At 43.5% G+C, this 21,636-nt stretch overlaps 1 protein-coding gene across 2 annotated transcripts in view; it reads left to right on the forward strand.

Annotated features, from left to right (window-relative positions):
* The first annotated feature begins 2,285 nt into the window (after window positions 1-2,285).
* The window catches only part of Pip5k1a (phosphatidylinositol-4-phosphate 5-kinase type 1 alpha), a 43,868-nt gene continuing 24,517 nt past the window's right edge, over window positions 2,286-21,636 (forward strand). Inside the window, exons 1-2 of one of the 2 annotated variants that reach the window (XM_040752259.1) lie at window positions 2,286-2,731; window positions 20,782-20,819. In XM_040752259.1, the coding sequence (XP_040608193.1) occupies window positions 2,656-2,731; window positions 20,782-20,819 (114 nt within the window). In that variant the 5' untranslated portion in view covers window positions 2,286-2,655. The remainder of the gene's footprint in view (window positions 2,732-20,781; window positions 20,820-21,636) is intronic. The other variant, XM_040752260.1, reaches the window with a different exon arrangement.

The raw sequence follows: 21,636 nt of genomic DNA on the forward strand, positions 1-21,636 counted from the left end.
TAGGCAAGAGCAGTGCCATGACTCAGAGGACACCTCGGGACTGAGTAGGAGCTTTGGCAGAGAGACTTAGGGATAAAAATGCTTCTGAAACATTCCTAGCTCTCCTTTTTGCTGTACCTATGCTGCAGATGAGGACATGCTCTTTTGCCTGTTGCCTAACTGTTCTGGAAATCAAGGGTTTTCTCCCTTAACTTTCTGAGTAGCTGGAACCTCAGGCATGTACCACCACACCCAAATATTTAAGCAATAGTTATATTATTGTTATTATTATTTTAAGACAAGGTGTTGTAACTCTGGCTGTTCTGGAACTGACTATGGACTGGGATTAAAGCATGAGCTATTATGCCTGGCTCCACCACAGCTTAATCCCAACTCTTTTTTTTTTTTTTTTTTTTGCATATGGAGGTCAGAGGAAAATGTGAATGGATCAATCTCCCTCCCCTTTTTTTTGGTTTTACGAGACAGGGTTTCTCTGTATTGTTTTGGAGGCTGTCGGACCAGTCTGGCCTCAAATTTACAGAAATCCGCCTGCCTCTGCCTCCCGAGTGCTGGGATTAAAGGTGTGTGCCACCACTGCCCGGCTGAATCAATCCTTTTATCCCACCATGGGGAACCAGGGATAGAACTTGGGTCATCAGGCTTGGTACTTTTATCTGATGACCCATCTTGACAGTTCCCAGGCAACTGCAAGCCTTTTCTGGAAATAAGGAAAGTTTATTCAGTAGCATTTACTGAGTACCTGTGAGACAGATCCTATGCTTCTCAATGTCAAATTCCAGTGCTATTCAGCTGGATGCAGATTTTTAAAGTAGGTATAACATAACGTAGCATAACATACAATACTTCAGTGGTACCTACTCACAATGCTGTTTGTGTACTTTCAGTACCCAAGGGAGCCCAAAGAATCCAGCAGATGGCAGTAAGGAAACAAATATTTTATGTCTTGAAGGAAGAGGAAGAAATCTGAGGCTAATGAATGGGAGCTATTTGATGGGTTCCCTTTGGAGAAACATCGAGATAGGTATCCAGGCCACCTTATGGCCAATAATCTGAGGGTTGTTTTTTCCATGTCTTTTTTTTTTTTTTTTTTGGTTTTTCGAGACAGGGTTTCTCTGTATTGCTTTGGAGGTTGTCCTGGAACTTGCTCTGTAGACCAGGCTGGCCTGGAACTCAGAGATGTGCCTGCCTCTGCCTCCCCCAGTGCTGGGATTAAAGGTGTGCGCCACCACTGCCCGGCTTTTCCATGTCTTTTTATTTATTCATTTCTCAAATAATTATTGAGTGCCTTCCTTGTACAAAGACGTGACAGGAGATGGACATACAAGAATGAAGCAGTCTTTGCTCTGCGGAAGCTGTTTGTTTAGAGGTCTTCACTAGGACTCCTACAATGTTCACAACCACCACAGTTCTTTGCTAAAACTTGGCAGAGTTCATACGAAGATAAGACTAGAATGGGATTCTTCTGTTTTCCCGTGCCCTTTGGAGCTTAGATAATTAGCAACTGAACGCTAAGGAGGACTTTGGAGCCGGAGCAGATTGTGTGATACAGTCTGATTGAGTTCTGTAGCCTTTTTCACGGGTCTTTTTTTTTTTTTTTTTGGTTTTTCGAGACAGGGTTTTTCTGTATTGCTTCGGAGGTTGTCCTGGAACTCGCTCTGTAGACCAGGCTGGCCTCGAACTCACAGAGATCCGCCTGCCTCTGCCTCCCGAGTGCTGAGATTAAGGGCGTGAACCACCAATGCCCGGCTGGGTCTTTTTAAAGTTTATTTTTAATGTATGTTTCTTATTATTACATTGTTGACAAATCCCCATTGGCTTAGTTTTCGAACATTTACATTTACTGAACTCTGTCACTGTGTCTGAAGCAAACAAAACAGATCCAGTCTCGTATCTTGAGAAGGAAGGTTCCACAAGCTCGCACCTTAAATAATAAAGGCTGGAAGAATTCTTGGTGGTTGTGATGTTTTGCAGTATCTCGGACTCGACCCCAGAGCTGTTGCCTGGATTCTTTCCAGGGCTGTCATTTGAAGCACCCAGCCCTTCCTAGTCCACCAGAATTCACAGCAAGCGTAACGAAACACGGTCAAAGATACGAACCTATGTTGGCCTATCGAGCCACCGTCGGCACACGATCTTCCGCGGGTGGATTCCTCAGGGTGTGACGTGTCTGTCACGTGACCCAAATGCCACCTCCGGATTGGCTTGTTCCTTCCTTGGAGCGATGGATGGAGCCGTGAGAAGGTGGGGCGCAGGCGCAGTACTGGGATTTCCTTGGCCGCCCACCCTGAGCGCGGCGGTGGAGTTGGCGATAAACAGGCAGTGGCTGGGGCGGCGCGGGAGGGGGCATGCTGTGGGGGACGGCCGCTGCCTGGGTTTGCCCTGAGTGTGTGTGAGCGGAGGCGCAGGGCCCCGGCAGCCGGCTCGCGCGTCCCTGCCATTTGAGAGAAGGTGGCTTTGGCGGAGAGCAGTTCGGGAGCTGTCCTCCATGCCGGGCAAGTGGTGCGGTCCTGAGCTGGTCCCGGAGCCTGAACGACGCCAGTGAGAAGCCCGCAGAACGCGGGTTCTGTGAATAGACGTGGGGAAGATTCGATTCCGAGAAAAGGAGGAGCCGGATTGAAAGGGAGCGAGGCCGCTGAGGGGGAGGGGGCTGCCAAGATGGCGTCCGCCTCCTCTGGGCCAGCGGCGGCCGGGTTTTCATCCCTTGATGCCGGGGTCCCTGCCGGGACCGCAGGTAAGCCCGGTGGGGCGCGGGCAGCCGGCTGGGGAAGACTGAGACGGGAGCAAGAGCGAGTCCGGGGAAGGGACCTGTAGAGGGCGGTGTCCGAGTGGTCGCCCCTAACAGACTGGACTTTGAAGTTACAGACCATTTGGAGAGATGTAGAGGAGTTTGGGGGGAAAGGATGAGGGTCACCGAGAAAATAGAAGTCGGCACAAACACCCGCACTGTGTCTTAGAGGCGACTGCGTTGAGAATTTTGAGGAGGAGGTAAGACAGGAGTAGAGAAACTAAAGTCAGCGGAGGCTGGGCATACAGCTTAGTGGTGGAGGTCCTGGCTAGCATGCATCCGACGCTGGCTTCAGCCCCCGGGATCTTAACTTAAAAACAGTGTAAATAAGAATTTTTTTTTTTGGTGTGAGGTAGAGGCTACGTTGATTGTGGACTTAATAGATCAAAACGTTGAGGGGATTATGGGACCTAAAAGTATTGAAGAGTCATGGAGTGCTTTTGACTGCTGAGGTAGGTGTTAGGGAATGGAGAATTTTATTGGGGGTAGGAGTTACCGGAGTGGCCTTTCCCCTCAGACTATCCCTACCTAATGCGTCGTTTTCCTCCTCCCCTCCACGCTTGGCCGCAGCAGCGCAGACACATACATATGTTCTCAAATGACCTCTTTTCGGTGACTCCTGTCTTTAGACTGTACAACTTCGGGGAGGAATGGGGAGCTTTGTTGTTTTGTGTTTTGAGACAGGCACTTCCTATATCTTCCTGACTGGCTTGAGATCCCTAGTGCTGGGATTACAGGCGTGTACCACAGTCAGCTCCGAAGAAAAAAACCTTGAAGTTTCTGAAAGGTGGGCGGCGGTGGGTAAGGCCCAAAAGACCCCAAAGGGGGAGGATAAGTGACATGGAGGCTTCAATTGTAGAAGAGCCTAAGTTAGGCCTCAGAAGGAGATGGGGAGGGTTGTGTGTGACTCTTACTTAGTGCTATGGGGAATATTGCATAATAGGATACGGATTGGAGGACTGCTCATGATGATGTATGGAGAAATCGCAAGGGAACTGAGCAACATGGAGGGAGAGGTCCGAGTAGTTAGACAGTAATGGAGATAGGGGGCTGAAGAGGCCCACGAAGAGAAGCCACAGCTTGTGTGTAGGAGGGAAAGTGTGTATGGGAGGTGAATCAGACGCTGTTGTAGAGGTTCTGTCAGGAATGGCGGGTGTTCCTCAGTAACTGCTGCCTGAGAAGCTGCCTAGTAGATGCTTTTCTGGAGAGTTGATTTTTTTTCTTAGGCCTGGGATTTTGTCCTTACCGTTTTGAATTGGCTCGAATTTTCCACCTTAAACATCCCAGCTTAGGCCGGAGACATAGTCATAGATACCTTCTTCATAAACTGCAATTTTATTTATATGCCTCTATTTTTAGTTTCCTGGAGAAGTGGCTTTTGCCTTCCCTCTCTAAAAGCATTAGAGAGCCATAACATTCTTGTTGCTTTCTAAATTCGAAAAAGGGTAATGTTTATTAAAGTGACAGTTTTTTTTTTACTTATTTGATTTTTTTGTTTTGTTTTTATTTTTGTTTTTTTGAGACAGGGTTTCTCTGTATAACAGCACTAGCTGTCCTGGAACTCATTCTGTAGACCAGGCTGGCTTTGAACTCAGAGATCATCCTGCCTTTGCCTCTCAGGTGTTGGGATTACAGGTGTGCCTCACCATGCTGGGCAAACCATAAGCTCTTAAATGATATTTATTTACCATCTTTTCCATTGGTGTAGTTACCGTGTTTGAATCTGGAGGAGGCGGTGATAAATGAATTATCTTAAAGTAAACATCATCATGTGCTTGTTCTTAGGCTTTGTTTTTTTTGTTTTTTGTTTTTTGTTTTTTTTTTTTGGTTTTTCGAAACAGGGTTTCTCTGTATTGTTTTGGAGCCTGTCCTGGAACTAGCTCTTGTAGACCAGGCTGGTCTCGAACTCACAGTGATCTGCCTGTCTCTGCCTCCCGAGTGCTGGGATTAAAGGTGTGCGCCACCAACGCCCGGCTCTTAGGCTTTGATTGTTTTTTTAATTTAATTTTATTTATTTATTACATATACACCAGATTGAATTGTAGATGGTTGTGAGCCACCATGTGGTTGCTGGGAATTGAACTCAAGACCTCTGGAAGAGCAGTCAGTGCTCTTAACCTCTGAGCCATCTCTCCAGCCCAGGCTTTGATTGTTAAACGATGATTTGTCACCTAGGTTCTGCTGTTTGGTATATAAAGAAAATATATTCCTTCCCTTTGTTTTTTGCCCATCTTCATTATTTGGACGATGGCACCCACTTAATAAAATCAGCCCTGATGAGGTACTGTGACTGACCATTATTTAGGGTTCTGAGATCTTCGTTTCCTGTTCTCTTCAGTCAGTAACTTGGAATTCAAGCCACCAAGTACAGCTTTTACTACAAATGAGAGCCAAGTGGTATTTTTGTCTTTTGTTTTTGTTTTTCTTTTGGATCTCGTGTTTGTTGTTATTTTGAGACAGGGTCTGACCATGCTGTCTTGGTTGGTCTAGAACTCTCTGTGTGTAGATCATGCTATTCTGGAACTCAGAGGACTAAGGGTGTATGTACATCATCACCCCCAGTCATTTGGAGTCTTGATTTGAAATTAGAGTTGAAGTTACAAAGGGAGTTAAATGCCAAGATGTATATTGCACCCTTCAAATGAGAGCTTTGTGATTAAAATCATATTTGACTCCCCAAAGGAAAACCATTTGAAACAGTAGATGATCTTGAGCTCTAGTCCTTCTGCTTCACACAGCAGCTCTGAGATAGTCACCCCCACAGCTCCTATACCCTCTACCTAGCCAGCTGTTTTTGTTTGGTTTGTAGACCAGAACTCAGAAGTCTGCCTGCCTCTGCCTTCAAAGTGCAAGCTAGTTGTTTTGAGGCAAGGTTTATTATGTAGCTCTGGCTTGTCAGGTAGGGGTATAGCACAGTCTGGTCTCACACTTGGGCTTGTTTGCTTTATGCTTTGTTTTGTTTGTTTTAATTGGCATGAGCTACCACATATGTTTTATCAGGCCTACTTCCTTCTGTTTTAAAAATTCCATTTTCAAAAATGTTGAGTGTACGAATGTGTATGCATGTGCTTGTAAGTGGAAGTTTGAGGACAACTTACAGGCTTTGGTTTTTCTCCTTTCGTGCGTCATGTGGGTCCTCAGACTTCCTGTGTACTTGGTGACAAATGACAAATGCCTTTGACCACTGAGCATTCCTGCTGGCCTAATCTTTTTAAACCATAATAAAGAACATCAGGTTTTACTGGACCGGCCCTGGACTCCAGGGACTTCAAGCAATCCTGCCTTAGACTTCTATAGGTACTATAGTAGCTGATATACAGGTATATTCAACCACACTTAGCTTTTCAGAATTGTTTTGTTTAAATATTTATATCTGCCATGGCTGTTTAAGCTCAGTGTCAGGTATAATTATAGTTTGTTTTATAGGTGTTTAGTATCTGAGATTAGTTGGTATGTATATTTAAAAGTTACCTTTGAGTGTCAAAATAGTATGTTTTACTTGTTGTTTGTAGACTACTGGGTTGATATTAACTCTTCTGATTAATACCCTTGCTGAAATATGTGCTACCTAAAAGCTATTAAATATTTTATTAGCTTGTTCTTCTTTGATCATAAAATAGAAACCATGACCTGTGGTATGAACAGAGATAACGAGAGCCAGAGTTGGATAAGGGGGAGAAGGGTATTTTTTTGTTTTGTTTTGTTTGCTTGCTTTTTTATCAGCCAAGATTTCATTAAGGTCTTGTGAACTTGATGTCATCCTCCTTCGTTAGCCTTCCTATAGTTGAGATATATAGGAGAGAGCCACCAACTTTTGCCTTTTTTTCCCCTGAGATAGTCTTCCTGTGTTACCCAGGTTGGTGTCTTAATTTATAATCTTCCTTGTAAATGGAGGTGGGAGCTTTTCTTTTGTCCTGAGGGCCTGGTCCTAAATAAAACAGAAAAAAGCTCAGGCTTTTTTTCTTTTTCTTTTTCTTTTTTTTTTTTTTTGGTTTTTCGAGACAGGGTTTCTCTGTGGCTTTGGAGGCTGTCTGGAACTCTGCTCTGTAGACCAGGCTGGCCTCGAACTCACAGAGATCCGCCTGCCTCTGCCTCCCGAGTGCTGGGATTAAAGGCGTGAGCCACCAACGCCCGGCTAGGCTTTTTTTCTTTGAGACAGGGTTTCTCTATAGCTTTGGAGTCTGTCCTGGAAGTCACTCTGTAAACCTGGTTCACCTCAAACTCAGAGATCCACCTGCCTCTGCCTCCCGAGTGCTGGGACTAAAGGCTTGCACCACTACTCAGGCTTATTACCAGCTAGCTCTTAGAACTTAAATTAACTCATTTCTATCAGTCTATATTTTTCCACATGGCTCGTGGCTTTACCTGTCCTCTAGCATCTTGCTTCCCTTGGGCTGCTTGCGTCTCTTCTCTAACTCAGACCCTCTTCCTTTCTGTATTTTCAGTGTGGCTTTCCCACCTCGCTTATTCTGCCCTGCTGTAGGCCACAGCAGCTTTTTATTCACCAGTGAGAGTAAAACATAGTCACAGCCACAGAAAAGGTTATCCCACAGTACTCCTTGCTTCAGCCTCCGGAGTTGAGAATACAGGTGATGACGCTGTGCCTAGTGTTATTCTTTTAGGCTCAGGGCCCCCCCCCCCGCCTTTTTTTTCTTACTGCGTAGCCCTGGTTGTCCTGGAGCTCATTCTGTAGAATAGACTGGCCTTGAACTCACAGATAAAAACATATTGATGAAGTACACTCTTTTCTCTATAGTCAGTCAGGTGAAGGGAATCTCTATATATTCCAAACTAAGCCCAACAGTCTGTTCCAGAGATGGTATTAGGATGGATGAAATAACCAGGGGGGGTTATGAGGAAAGTGGAAGAGGTCATTTTAGAATGTGATTAACCAGAGTGTATCAGCTCATCCCTGCACAGTATAAGTTAACAAGTTTCCTAAGATGCAAGTTCTCATTGACAAGAATCTGTATAAAGGGACCATATTTTTATTTATTTATTTGACCCCCAGGGACCATTCTGTTTGAGAGAAGACAACAGGGGAGGCAAGCTGTATATCCTACTATTTGCTAGTGGTAAGATGGAGAGAGAGTCAAACTTTTTATTTATCTTATGTCAGTAGATGCCACATGTGTGCAGGTGCCTGCAGAGGTCAGAAGATGGCGTAGGCTCTTGGAGCAGAAGTTACAGGTGGTTACAGACAATCAGTGCAGGTGCTGGGAACTGACTTCCCATTCCTGGAAGAACAGCCAGTAACTGTTGAGCCCCCAAAGTTATGCCTTTAAGTTAGGCATGGAGATCAGAAAAACTGAGAAAGTACAATGTTCCAGAGAAAACAAAGAAATAAAGAAAAGGCAGAGTTAATTTTTTTTTTTATTCTGTTTCAGGTAAGCTTTGTGGAGGAAGCTCAGTTAGCAGCTGCCTATATTTTTATTTTGCTGGTTGAGGGAAGTACTGTTGGGGCAATTTATTCTTGTTTTGAAATCATAAAAGCTAAACTTTCTGCTGAACTATGCATGCATTTTAGTTACATACACCCCTTTTGTCCAAGTACCAGAATTGAATGCAAGCATAAGCTAGTCAAGTTCTACCATTGAGTGATATGTCAACCCTGGAATATTTGTATATTAATCCTGCAAAACTCCAGAGAGCTAGAACTGAAGTGGAGTACGACGATATATGCCGAGTTGCAGGACTCCCAGGACTTGGGCAGAAGCAGGAGTATTGACACAAATATGAGTTCCATGACAGCTAGGGCTATGGAGCAAAAAAGACTCACCCCATCACAAAAGAAAAACCCAGATTTGGACATAGAATTGGGAGACTCAAGGAGGTCGACTTGGCAGCCAGCAGTGGTGGCGCACACCTTTAATCCCAGCACTCAGGAGGCAAAGGCAGGCGGATTTCTGTGAGTTCAAGAACAGCCTGGTCTACAGAGAGAGTTCCAGGACAGCCAAGGCTGTGTAGAGAAACCCTGTCTCAAAAGACAAACAAATAAGTAGGATCTTAGTAGACTTATGGTGCATTCCTTGGATTCCTGGTAATATGTTGGCTCTTAGGTGACAGGACTGGTAGACTAAAAGAAATGTTTACCTGTATTTGGTGACCTGGTAGTGGGGTGTGGTTAGAAAACAGTTGTGGGAGGCAGAGGGGTTTTCCCCTGTGGGAATTCTGAGGATTGAATTTAAGTCTTTGATGGTAAAGTTCCTTTACCTGATGTTCCATCCTGATGATCCAGTTCAAATCTTTTTTTTGTTTTTTTTTTGGTGTTTTGAGATAGTGTTTTTCTGTGCAACAGACCTGGCTGTCTGGGAACTTAGTAGACCAGGCTGGCCTTGAACTCACATAGATCAACCTGCCTTTTGCCTCCTGAGTGCTGGGCCTAAAGGTGTGGGGGCCCCCCTCCAGCTCAAACTACTTATCAGTTTTGCTTTTTAGGCCTGCCCCCCTTGACTTTTCTGACTTTCCCTGGGAAACAAAATTGAGGTTTTCTTTGCAATGTTTTAAATCTTGATTTCAGACCTTTGGTTTTAAATCTTTGATTCAGTTGCTGATGCGGAGGTGGTTATGGTTCAGTCCCCCATTTTCTTTTTGTGACAGAATCTGATATGCCCAGGCTGGCTTCATTCACTCTGTACTAAGGCATATCTTGAACTCTGGTCTTCTGGGTGCAAGAGTTAAAAGTGTGCTGTCCAATTGTAAATTGTGGTGTTTTTGTTTGTTTATTTGTTTGTTTTAGGGGGTGGAGGGTGGTAGGTAGTAGTGGTTTTTCAAGACAAAGTTTCTCTGTGTAGCGCTGGCTGTCCTGCAACTCTATCTGTAGACCAGGCTGACCCCCAAATCAGAGATCCACCTGTCTCTGTCTCCCAAGGGCCAGGACTAAAGGTGTGCACCACCATCCCTGGCCAGTTGGTTTTTTGGATTGGAGACAGGGTTTCTGTCCTGTAACTCACTCTGTAGACCAGGCTGACCTCAAACTCCCAGAGACCCACCTGCCTCTGCTTGGGATTAAAGATGTGTGCCACCACCGCCCAGCCAGTTGTAAGTTTTAGTTATTGTTTAACCTCGTGAAGCAGTCTTCCTATGTAGCCTCAGCTGGCCTTGATCTGGAGATCCCCTGTCTTAATTTTCTGAGTACTCAAATTACCGGCATATGCCACCAGGCCTAGGCAGTGTGATTCTTTGTACTCTTTTAACATTGTCACTTAGAACCAACTGTGTGCCCTGTAGCATGTTGATATTTCTGGGTGTTTTTGTTTGGAGAATATACTGTGCCTCCCACAGGATGATTTTCAGTATTCCAAATTAGGGGAGTAAAGAGGTGTTCTGGATGGTTCAGCAAACAAAATAGCTTGGTTTTTTTTGTTTGTTTGTTTTGTTGTAGAGAGTTTCTAGTTTTTGATTTTTAATCTTTGGCTCTTTATTTTACCAAGCTAAAGTTAGCATTTTTACTTGGTATTATTGGTAAGCTTTGGATAAGAGTTTCTGGAATACTTTGTCTATGACCTGTTCAGGCAAAACTAGTTGTCTGAGTAATGCACGTCCGGTTAGCCTCAAGCATCTGCAAATTATATGTGTACTTCAGACACTGAAGTCAGTCACACAGTGTCTTTTAGTTTCTTGGCTTGTGGATGATGTCATCATGTCTCCAGAGGAAATGCTTCTCCTCTGAAAGTGCTGGGAGAGGCTTTACTATTGAGGCCAGCTCTGTTTTGTTCCACATAATAGGGGGAGCTCACTCAGAGCTACTTCTGTATGAATATATCTTTGTTTAAACTATCACCTCTTTATATTCAGTTTATTTGTATTTGTGTGTGTATGTGTGAGTAAATGCCTTGTGTGCCAATGTCCAAGGAGGCCAGAAAAGGGCCTTTGGTGCCTGTGGAGCTAGAGTTTCAGGCTGCCTCCTGTTGTGGGTACGAGGAAGTGAAGTCAGTTCCTCTGGAAGTTAGCAGTATGCTTAACTCTTCAGCTGTCCCTCGACCCACTTATCACCTCCAGTACATTGTCCTTCTGAAATGCACTGTTCTCACACTTCTCAGAACTATGTTGATAATTTTTCTCTCCTGTTTCTATATTGACATTTTCTTTTTTAAATTTAGTATTATTTTTAGTATTGTGAGTGTTTTGCCTTTATTTACCACATATAAAGGTGCTTACAGATGCCAGAGAGGGTGTTGGATCCCCTGGAGCTGGAATTACAGACAGTTGTGAGCATTGTCCCTCTATTACACCCCTCCTTTTTATTGTTATTTTTTAAAGTGTTTGTTTTGAGGCTGGGTTTCTTTGTAGCTTTGGAGCCTGTCCCGGCATTTACTCTGTAGACCAGCCTGGCCTCGTACTCACAGAGATCTGCCTGTCTCCAGTGTGCTGGGATAAAAGGTGTTTGCCGTCACCACCCAGCTAGTCTTCTAGTTCTTAATTTGAAACTTTAGTTTCATGTTGCCTGGTATTACCAAACAAATTTGTAGAGACTAAGAATGGTGTTTTGCAAAGTGACTAAAAACCAGTCCTTCCGGTATCTTTTCCTCCACACACAAAATAGGGTGCTGCAGAGCACTAAACTGGAATGCTTCCCTAAACTGGTACAGAGTTACTTGGTTTTTTTAAATAGCTAGGTGTGGTGGTGCAGACCTGTAATCTTAGCAGTTTGAGAGATTGAGGTAGGGACTACTGTGAGTTTAAAACCAGATTGGGGCCGGGTGTTGGTGGCGCACGCCTTTAATCCCAGCACTCGGGAGGCAGAGGCAGGCGGATCACTGTGAGTTCGAGACCAGCCTGGTCTACAAGAGCGAGTTCCAGGACAGCCTCCAAAGCCACAGGGAAACCCTGCCTCGAAAAACCAATAAATAAATAAATAAATAAATAAATAAATAAATAAATAAATAAAGCCAGATTGGGCTACATAGTGCTGGCCTTGAATTTGCTGTATAGCCAAAACTGACTTTTAATTCCTGATGCTTCTGCTTCTACTTTATGTGTTGGGATTATTGGATTGTGACACCACGGCTTGGAGGCTGTCTTGGTACTAGATCTTGTAGACCATGATGCTGGTCTTGAATTCACAGAGATCCACCTGCCTCTGCCTCCTGATTGCTGGGACTAAAGGCTTGCGCCACCACCACCTGGCTTAGATTTATTTATTTATTATGTATATAGTGTCTGTCTGTAGGCCAGAAGAAGGTGCCAGATCTCATTACAGATGGTTGTGAGCCACCATGTGATGGCTGGGAATTGAACTCAGGTCCTCTAGAAGAACAGCCAATGCTCTTAACCTCTGAACCAGCTCTCCAGCCCCTGTTATTTATTATGTATACTTTTCTCTGTGTATGTTTGTGCATACATTTGGGGGGGATGTCAAAGAATGATGTGTAGGCATCAGTTCTCTTCCTTCCTCCTGTGTGGGTCCCAGGGATTGAACTCAGATTGTCAGGTACCATGACAAAGACACCTTTACTAAATGGCCTTCTAGGCATTTCTTCTCAATTTTTCTCCTTCTAACTTGTTTTTGTAATGCAGGACAGTGACTTTGTTATAAACCTTAGTTACTGTGTGTTTGTATGGTGGTAGTGGTTTGTTGAGTGGCTGTTGAACACCAGAATATTGGGAGCTACAGGTTTTAAAACAAAGAGACGGACACTAAAACTTTCTCTATGTGTCTCTTTAGTTTGCAATATACAGATTAACATACTTCTTGGGCTGGAAAGATAGCTCAGTGGTTAAGGGCATTGGCTGCTTTTCCAGAGGACCAGGTTCAATCCCCAGCATTCACATGTCTCAATTTCCAACACCCTCATGTCAGCTCACAACTGTCTGTAACTCTGGTTCCAGAGGATTCAACACCCTCTTCTGGTTCCATGGACTTGTGGCATGCACATGGTGGAAAAAGTCAAAATACCCAGACATATAAAATAAAAATAAATTCATCTTAACTTGGGTAGTGGTGGTGCATGCCTTTAATCCCATCAGGCGGATTTCTGTGAGTTCCAGGACAGCCAAGGATACAGAGAGACCCTGTGTGTATCAACAACTAAACAACAACTAAAATATCAATCTTTAAAAAACAAAAACATACTGATTATAAAAGGTTTATCTGTGGTTCAGGAAAACAAAAACTAATCAAATCAAGCTGATACCAGCATGTAGACACTGTCATATTTGAGGACCTTTTATACATGAGTAAGTACATGTATGGTTATTTTCAAGTATATCATACTCCCCCTCCCCCTTTTTTGTATATGGGTGTTTTGCCTGTGTATATGCCTGAACCGTGTGTGTACAATGCCTACAGAGGCCAAATGAGACCATCAGTACCCTGAGGCTGGAGTTACAGACAGTTGTGAGCTGTGGGTGTTGGGAAGAGGCATTCATGTCTTTGTAAGACCCCGAATTTATAGAAATAAAATATAAGCTTAAACAGGGAGGGCACCCCACTAGAGAACTTGGGAAGTGAACAAAGGACCCCATCCCAGGAACCGGCCATACCACAGAATGGAATGTATGGTTTAGAGACCTTAATTTCAGAAGGGCTGTAAATCGCCACAGAATGGAATGTATGGTTTAGCAACCTTAATTGCAGAAGGGCTGTAAATCCACAAAAAGCCAATTATGGGCTGCCACCTGTGAAGAACTGACCAGGGGAAACAAGGAGATAACACTATTTACTTAGGGAGAGATAATTGATTCATGCCTGGGTCTGGAGGTACGTCCCCCCCATCCTGTCTCCCCCCCCCCGTCCCGAGATAAGGACCCCTCCCAAAAGCTTGTGGTTTTTGTCTTTAAAAGCTGATTGTAACTGAACCTCGGGGCCAATCGGTCTAAAAGCTGACCGAGAGGCCCATCTGCAGATGCCTAATTAAAGCCTCTTGCGTGTTGCATCAATTGGCGCGTGGACTCTTGATTCTTGGGGTGACGAATCCGGATTGGGGACCCCTCCTCAATTCGGGGTACCCCAACATCTTCAGCCTTTATTATACTTTCTTTTTTGTTGTTGTTGTTGTTGTTCAGTAATTTCCTGTGGAGCTGGGTGTAGTGGATAATACATGTAATCCCAGAGTTCAAAGCCAGGTTAGACTTCTTATGACATGCTATCTAAGCTATATATAAACATGTATTTAAAGTAATAGTTATTATATAAAATAAGTTATATAATATTCCATTTTGAACTACCCTATGATTTATTTATCCTTTTTTACTTGCATTCTTTCCAATACAGTACCTGTACATTTTTACTTATTACATACACTGCTACAGTGAATATCCTTGTATATGCATCCACTATAGAAGCCTGTATATGAAATAGATCTGAAAAATTTGTCCAGTGGAATTCACGGGAGAGTTAAATGATTTGAAGTAAAAGCTTTGTGACTGAGAATTTCTATTATTATTATTTTATTATTGCTTTTTTTAAAAATAGGCTTTCTCTGTGAAATAGCTCTGACTATCCTAAAACTAACTCTGTAGACTAGGCTGGCCTCAAACTCACAGAGATCCACCTGCCTCGGCCTCCTGAGTCCTGGAATTAAAAGCGTGCACCACCACTGCCTGGCAGCTACTGGAATTTGTGTTCCAGAACTGCATGTCTGAATAGGAGCAATTGACTATAAAGTGACAAAGTAGCCTGTTCACAGTACAGTTAATTAATGTTAATATAGTCTGCTATAAGCAAATAGTACCCCAAAGTAAGTGATAACTTTCTGTTTTCCCTTATTAGGTTTCAACTTTCTATGCTGTGGGGTCCACCGTAAGAGAGGTAGATCTGATGAGTGTCTGTGCTAAAGAAGCATGAGCTCTCCTTCCTCCAAGTAACTAGCAGCCAGCTCTTTCCCCGTAACAGTTATAGCATGTGGTGTTCCTTCCTCTGCAGGACAGTGCTGTCTTAATATGGATGTGTACCTCTTCTCAGTTTTGTTTCAGTAAATTAGTCCCAGCTTTTTCCTTTTGATTTTTTCTTTTATTATTTGATTATTTTTCTTTCCCACTTTTTATTTTTCTTGATTTTTTTTCCCCATCCTGTAGAGGGGGTTTCAAAATGTATTATACCAAAGCATGGTATATGGTGTCCCAAGCCTTTAATCTCAGTGCTCAGGAAGGGGAGGCAGGAGAATTTCCATAAGTGTTTTTTTTTAAAGATTTATTTATTTATTATATATACAGTATTCTGGCCTGCAGGCCAGAAGAGGGCACCAGATCTCATTACAGATGGTTGTGAGCCACCATGTGGTTGCTGGGAATTGAACTCAAGACCTCTGGAAGAACAGCCAGTGCTCTTAACCGCTGAGCCATCTCTCCAGTCCGAATTGCCATAAGTTTAAGACCAACCTGAGCTACATAAGTCAGTTATAGGTGGAGCTGGTTTACAGCTGGTTTCTTGAAAAAAAGAAAGACCAAACAAGTAGTTACAGTCATTCACAATGATTAGAAAGAATGAAGGAAAGAAAGAAGGTAAGTTTGTATTAGCTCCAGGCCTTATTTCTGCATCTTATGGAGGAAGTAACCAAGGCCTAGAGAAGTTTAACAAACTGCCAGATTTGCATACTCAGTAAATGTTGAGCCCTAGCAAACCTAAATACCAGAATTGTGAAGCCCATGTTTTCTTTCTCCTCCTCCTCCTCCTCCTCCTCCTCCTCCTCCTCCTCCTCCTCCTCCTCCTCCTCCTCCTCCTCCTCCTCCTCCTCCTCTGTTCTTTCTTCTTCTTCTTCTTCTTTTTTCTTCCCCGGGAGCTCATATTCTTATCCACGGTGTTGTTACTGTCTCCTGCTAGTCTATTTTTCTGGTGCTGTGGATCAAACCCAGTGCCTGGACCATGGAAGAGGAACAGCACTCCGCCAGACTCCCTGCTCTTCCCTGCTGTCTGTGTGAACTAACTTGGCTGTAAACTAGGTATTTCTTGCTGGGTGTATTCTGTCTGAGCCAGGAGTCCTTCAAGGAGAGAATAGCATGGAAAGGAACTTAATCTTTCAGATTTCCTTCAAAAACTCTCACAAGCATAGTATATGAATTGTTAGTCATTCCTTCAGAAACCATCTTAGAAGTTAACATGGAAATTTTTAATATTGACTTATTTTTATTTTATGTGTGTGGGTGTTTTCTTGCATGTTTTTCTGTGTAGCCTCTGAGTGCCTGATACTTGTAGAGGCCAGAAAATGGTATGGAATCCCTTGGAGCTATAGTTATAGATGGTTGTGAGCTGCCCCGTGTGGGTGCTGGGAATTGCAGCAGGTCCTCTGGAAAAATAGTCAGTGCTTAATTGCTAACCCATTTCTCTAGCCCTGTTAACAGATGTTGTTTGCCAAGATTAGTAACTAATCTTGTAGGCAAGTGCAAGATGTCTAAAAGAAATCTTGAGTATATCTATTGGAAGTCTTTTTTATTTTTTAAATTTTATCGAGCGTGTATGAGATTGTGTGGGGACATGCATATGTGGAGGGCAGAGGATATGTGAACTCAGTTCTCTCCTTTCACTGTGGCTTTGGAGGCTGTCCTGGAATTAGCTCTTGTAGACCAGGCTGGCCTCGAACTCACAGAGATCCGCCTACCTCTGCCTCCCAAGTGCTGGGATTAAAGGCGTGCGCCACCAACGCCCGGCTCTCCTTTCACCTTTACATGGGTTCAGAAGATGAGATTGGTGGGCTTGCATAACAAGTACCCACTGAGCCATCTTCTTGCCAGCCTTGCTCTTTTTTTTTGAGACGAGGTCTTATGTAACTGTTTTTATATTTAGGCTGGCCTCAAACTCAGAGTCAGATATCTGCCTGTCTCTGCCTCCCAAGTGGTAGCATGTTCCACTATGCCTGGCTTGACTAACATCTTAAGCAAAGAAAAACGTGCTTTCTGAAATGTGTTTGTTAGTCTATTCCTGTAAATCCTAGCACTCGAGGGGCTATTGCAGGAGGATTGCCATAAATTTAAAACAAAAAGATGACCTAGAAGAAAAGTTGGAACTGAAAGGTTCCCTCTTTTTGATCTATGACTTTAAGCACTTCTAATTACCCTGTCTGTTACTTATGTACTGTTACTCTATAATAAGGAATATTTTTTTTTTTTTTGGTTTTACGAGACAGGGTTTCTCTGTTTTGGAGGCTGTGGGTCCAGCCTGGCCTCGAACTCACAGAGATCCGCCTGCCTCTGCCTCCCGAGTGCTGGGATTAAAGGCGTGTGCCACCAACGCCCGGCTATAATAAGGAATATTAAACTACAAAAATTTCAAAAGCCTTTCTTTACTTTCCATAAGCTGCCCCCCCCCCCCTTGGTGGTGGGGGCTTTAATTTTGTTTTTTTCAAGGTAGAATTTTTCAGCATAACAGCTCTGGCAGTTCTGGAACTTGATTTGTAGAGCATGCTGGCCTCCAACTCACAGAAGTCCGCCTGCCTAGCCCTCCAGGTGCTGAGAGGTTAAAGGCACTCTCCACCACACCCAGTTCTCTCTCTCTTTAAAAAAAGAAAGACTGGTGGTGGTACATGCCTTTAGTTCCAGTACTGGGAAGGCAAAAGTAGGCAGAGCACTTGAGTTCAGGGCTAATTGGTAAAACCCTGTCTTGAAAAACAAAATAAGCATTTATTGGGTGTTGGCTTGCTAACTTGGAAATGAAAATAGCTTCCATTTGTGACAAGAGGGGAGCTAAGTACTCAGATTCTACTTAAATAACTTCATTTCTTTTATTTATTATTATCACTATTTTGAGATGGAATCTCTATGTGACCCCATTTGTCCTGGGTCTCTCTGTGTAGACCAGGCTGGCCTTGACCTCACAGAAATCCACCTGCCTCTGCTTGCTGAGTGCTAAGATCAAAGACATGGGTGCCGGACTCTTATTTATTTTTATATTAAAGTCTCACTATTTAGTCCTTTGCTGGCTTAGAATCATGTATCCCATGCTGGCTTGGAACTCATTGTAGTTCTCCTGCTTCAGCCTTCAAAGTACTAGGAGTATTATCATTGCTCAACAGCAGGCCCAACTTTTTTTGTTTGTTTGGTTTTGGTTTTTTTTTTCGAGACAAGGTTTCTCTGTATTGTTTGGAGGTTGTCCTGGAATTATCTCTGTAGACCAGGCTGGCCTCAAACTCACAGATACCCTCTTGCATCTCTCTCTCTCAAGTGCTGGAATTAAAGGCATATGCAACCATGCCCTGCCAAAGTGCCCCACCCCCTTTTTTCTTGTAGACAGACCTCACTTTGTAGTCCTGGCTGTCCTGGAACTTACTATATAGACCAGGCTGCCCTGGGGTTCACAGAAATCCGCCTGCCTCTGCCCTTGACCTCCCCAAGCTGGGAGAAAGGCATGGACCACTAAGCCTGGCTATGCCCAGCTTTGTTGCTTGTGAAGTGGGATCTCTAGCTGACTTAGAACTCATGTAGCAATGTAGCACAGACTAGATCCTTCTGCCTCTACCTGTCAGGATGGGGAAATGGTAGAACTATGTGGTACCACAGCTTTCTTCCTGCCCTCTCTTCTGTTCCCTCCCTCCCTTCTCTTTTTTCTCCCCCCTTTCACTTCCTCTCCCCACTAGCTGCTTTTTTCCGTGCTCTTGCTCTCTTCCATTCCCCTCTCCCCAAATCTCCTTCCTCCCTATCTTGGGATGTCTTAAATAAGTTTGATTCTTTTACAGTTTCTCTGACAAACACTTTTAGAACATATTTCTGCAGATCTGGGCATGGTGGTGCAAGCCATCGTGTGGGAGGTGGGCATAAGAAGATCTGGAGCTCAGGGTCACCATTACCTACATATCAAATTGGAGGCCAGTCTACCTGCATAAGATACTGCCTCAGAAACCAAAAGGAGAGACAGGATTTCTAGAGATAAAAACACCTTTTTTTCTGGGGGTAGAATGTTATGACAATCACAGTATTGTTATATCTACAAACTTAAAAATAATTGTCGCTACAAATGCAATTCAGTGGTCGAACCTTTATTTATCATGCCTGCATGTGTGTGAGAGTGTGCATGCAGCAGCACATGCATGGTCCACTCAGAGGGCAACTTATATGAGAGTTGTTTCCTCCCTGCTATTATGGGGGTTTCAGAGATAGAATTCAGGTCATTAGACTTTGGCAAGTGCCCTTCCCTCTAAGTGGCCTTCCTGGCTCTGAAGCCTTGAATTTGTTCCCAGGTGCTACAAAAGAACAAACAGGTCAATAAGAATTCAGATTTTTCTCTTCAGACTTCTGTCTACATTTTAACATTACTATTATTACATTTATTTGTTCAGGGGAGGGTGTTGGGTGCTGTGGCAGAGGAAAAGTTTCAGGTGTGTATTCTCTCCACCGTGTGTCCTGGATCAGACTTAAGTGGAAGGCACCTTCACCCTCTGACCCCATCTGCCATTCAGTTGTTTTCCTAGTCAGCACTAAACAAATTTAGGTCAGGTAAATGTGTCTCTTAGATCTTACTACAAGGATTAGCCCCTTGTAGTAAGTAGCTACTCCTTGTAGTAGGAACTGAAATGGATTTGTAAGCCTCTAAAGTTTTATACTAATGGGTAGGTGTGATGGTATGTGTTTGTAGTCCCAGACAGTACTCAGGAAGTAGAGGCAGGATAATCAGGTGTTTAAGACCAGCCTTGCTCTATGTTTGATCAGGAGTTAGAGGCCAGTCTGAGCTGTGTGAGACCCTGTCTTTTTTGTTTATTTGGTTTGGTTTGGTTTTTGAGGCAGGGTTTGGTTTCTCTGTGGCTTTGGAGGCTGTCCTGGAACTCTCCCTTGTAGAGCAGGCTGGCCTAGAACTCACAGAGATCTGCCTGCCTCTGCCTCCCCAGTGCTGGGATTAGAGGAGTGGTCCACTACTGCCTGGTTTGTTTGTTTTTCAAGACAGGGTTTCTCTTTGTAGCCCTGGCTGTCCTGGAACTCACTCTGTAGACCAGACTGGCCTTGCACTCTTAGAGATCCACCTGCTTCTGCGTCCCCAGTGCTGGAATTAAAGGCTTGTACTACCGCTGCCCTGTTAGTAAAGATATTTTCAGCAAATACTAGGAAACATTTTCTTATAAATAGTAGTCTACTCTGTTCTTTGTTCTTTGTTTTGTTTTATTTATTTGTTTATTTTGGTTTTTTAAGACAGGGTTTCTCTGCAGCTTTGGAGGCTGTCCTGGAACTTGCTCAGTAGACCAGGCTGGCCTTGAATTTACAGAGATCCACCTGCCATTGCCTCTCCAGTGCTACAACTAAAGGTGTGCACCCCACTGCCTGGCTACTCTATTATTTGTATGAGACAGTCTCACATAGTTCAGGCTCTCCTTGAATTCACTGTATAACCTAGTCTGACCTTGCCTCCGCTTTCCCAGTGCTGAATAGAATTATAATCTAGTACTGCTAGACCTTCTAGGCATGCCCCATCCCCAACCCTCAGCACTGGGAAATAGATTTAGATCTTGTATGTTAGGGGCAAGTATTCTTAGTCTGATGTCCTGGTCTTATCTGTGGAGGCAAATCTTTTTATTGTTTTGTTTAGGCCTGGAGTTCACTATGTAACATCCTCTGACCTTGAACTAGCAAGATTCTTGCTTTGATAATCCTGTTTCAACCTCTAAAATGCTAGAACTATAGGCATATGTTATCAGACTGAGCTCTTTGGGTTTCTGTCTGTCTCTTGGGCTCTTTGTCTTTCTGCCATGTCACAGACATTTTCTGTGATGGTTAAATGCATTAAGAACAGTTGCTGGGGCTGGGTGGTGGGGGTGCACACCTTTAATCCCAGCACTCGGGAGGCAGAGGCAGGTGGATCTCTGTGAGTTCGAGACCAGCCTAGTCTACAGAGCGCATTCCAGGACAGCCTCAAAAGCAATACAGAAAAACCCTGTCTCGAAAAACAAAAAAACAAAAACAAAAAAAAGTGCTGTCTAAAAGGATTTGATATTAGTGCAAGAGGCAGTAAGTAGTTCACAACCATGTGTAGTTTGACTAACCCTTGATCCTCACAGTGAGTTAGGTAGAGGTTTTGTGACTATATTTATATATGGCTAAGATTTTTTTCTCTCTCTCTCTCTCTCTTTTTTTTTAAGCAGCAGCATCTGGAATCAAGAGAGCCACAGGATCTGAGGTGAGATTTATATTGATTTATTGTTTGCTAAAAGTATAATTCTGGTATAGAAGAATATCTGTCCAGGTATGTCCAAACTTGTGACATCACAGCACACTGCTGTCATCTCCAGAGTTAGTACTTGAGAACCATGTAACTGAGTCACAAAAAAAGAAAAAGGACTGGAGAGATGGCTTAGTGGTTAAGAGCACTGACTGTTCTGAGTTCTGTCCTGAGTTCAATTCCCAGCAACCACATGGTGACTCACAGCCATCTATAGTGGGGTCTGATGTCCTCTTCTGGCATAAAGGCATACATGCAGATAGAGTACTCACACATATAAAATAAATAAATAAATCTTTAAAGGGGGGGGAATTTCTAATTATCTCATGGTATTTTAAGTAAGTTTATGGTTTTGCATTGGGTTGTGGGGTATACATGGATATCATTTTCCCTTCGTTTATGTCTTGGAGAGTTAGACAGGATCTGTGTGTGTGTGTGTGTGTGTGTGTGTGTGTGTGTGTGTGTGTGTGTGTGTCTGTCTCAGAGACAGAGACATTTATTTGGCATGTTAATTTATTCAAAGAAAAACACATACAACTACATGAAAAGAGTCATAATCTCATGTTTCTAAACACAGCAGCAGTCAAATAATGTCCAAATAATTGTAGACTAGACTACAGGATTTAGTGCAAAAATCAACACTGTACAGAAAAGCTTGAGTTGCAGCTTCACTGAATCCAGTAGTAGATATGTTTCTTCCAAGACTTTCACTTGCTTGGTCTGTTGAAGACCAGTATGTGTGACCTCTAACCTGTGCTGGCAGTCTGGGACTTTC

This window comes from Mesocricetus auratus, unplaced genomic scaffold, assembly GCF_017639785.1.
Source record: "Mesocricetus auratus isolate SY011 unplaced genomic scaffold, BCM_Maur_2.0 Super-Scaffold_100009, whole genome shotgun sequence".
NCBI classification, from domain to species: domain Eukaryota; kingdom Metazoa; phylum Chordata; class Mammalia; order Rodentia; family Cricetidae; genus Mesocricetus; species Mesocricetus auratus.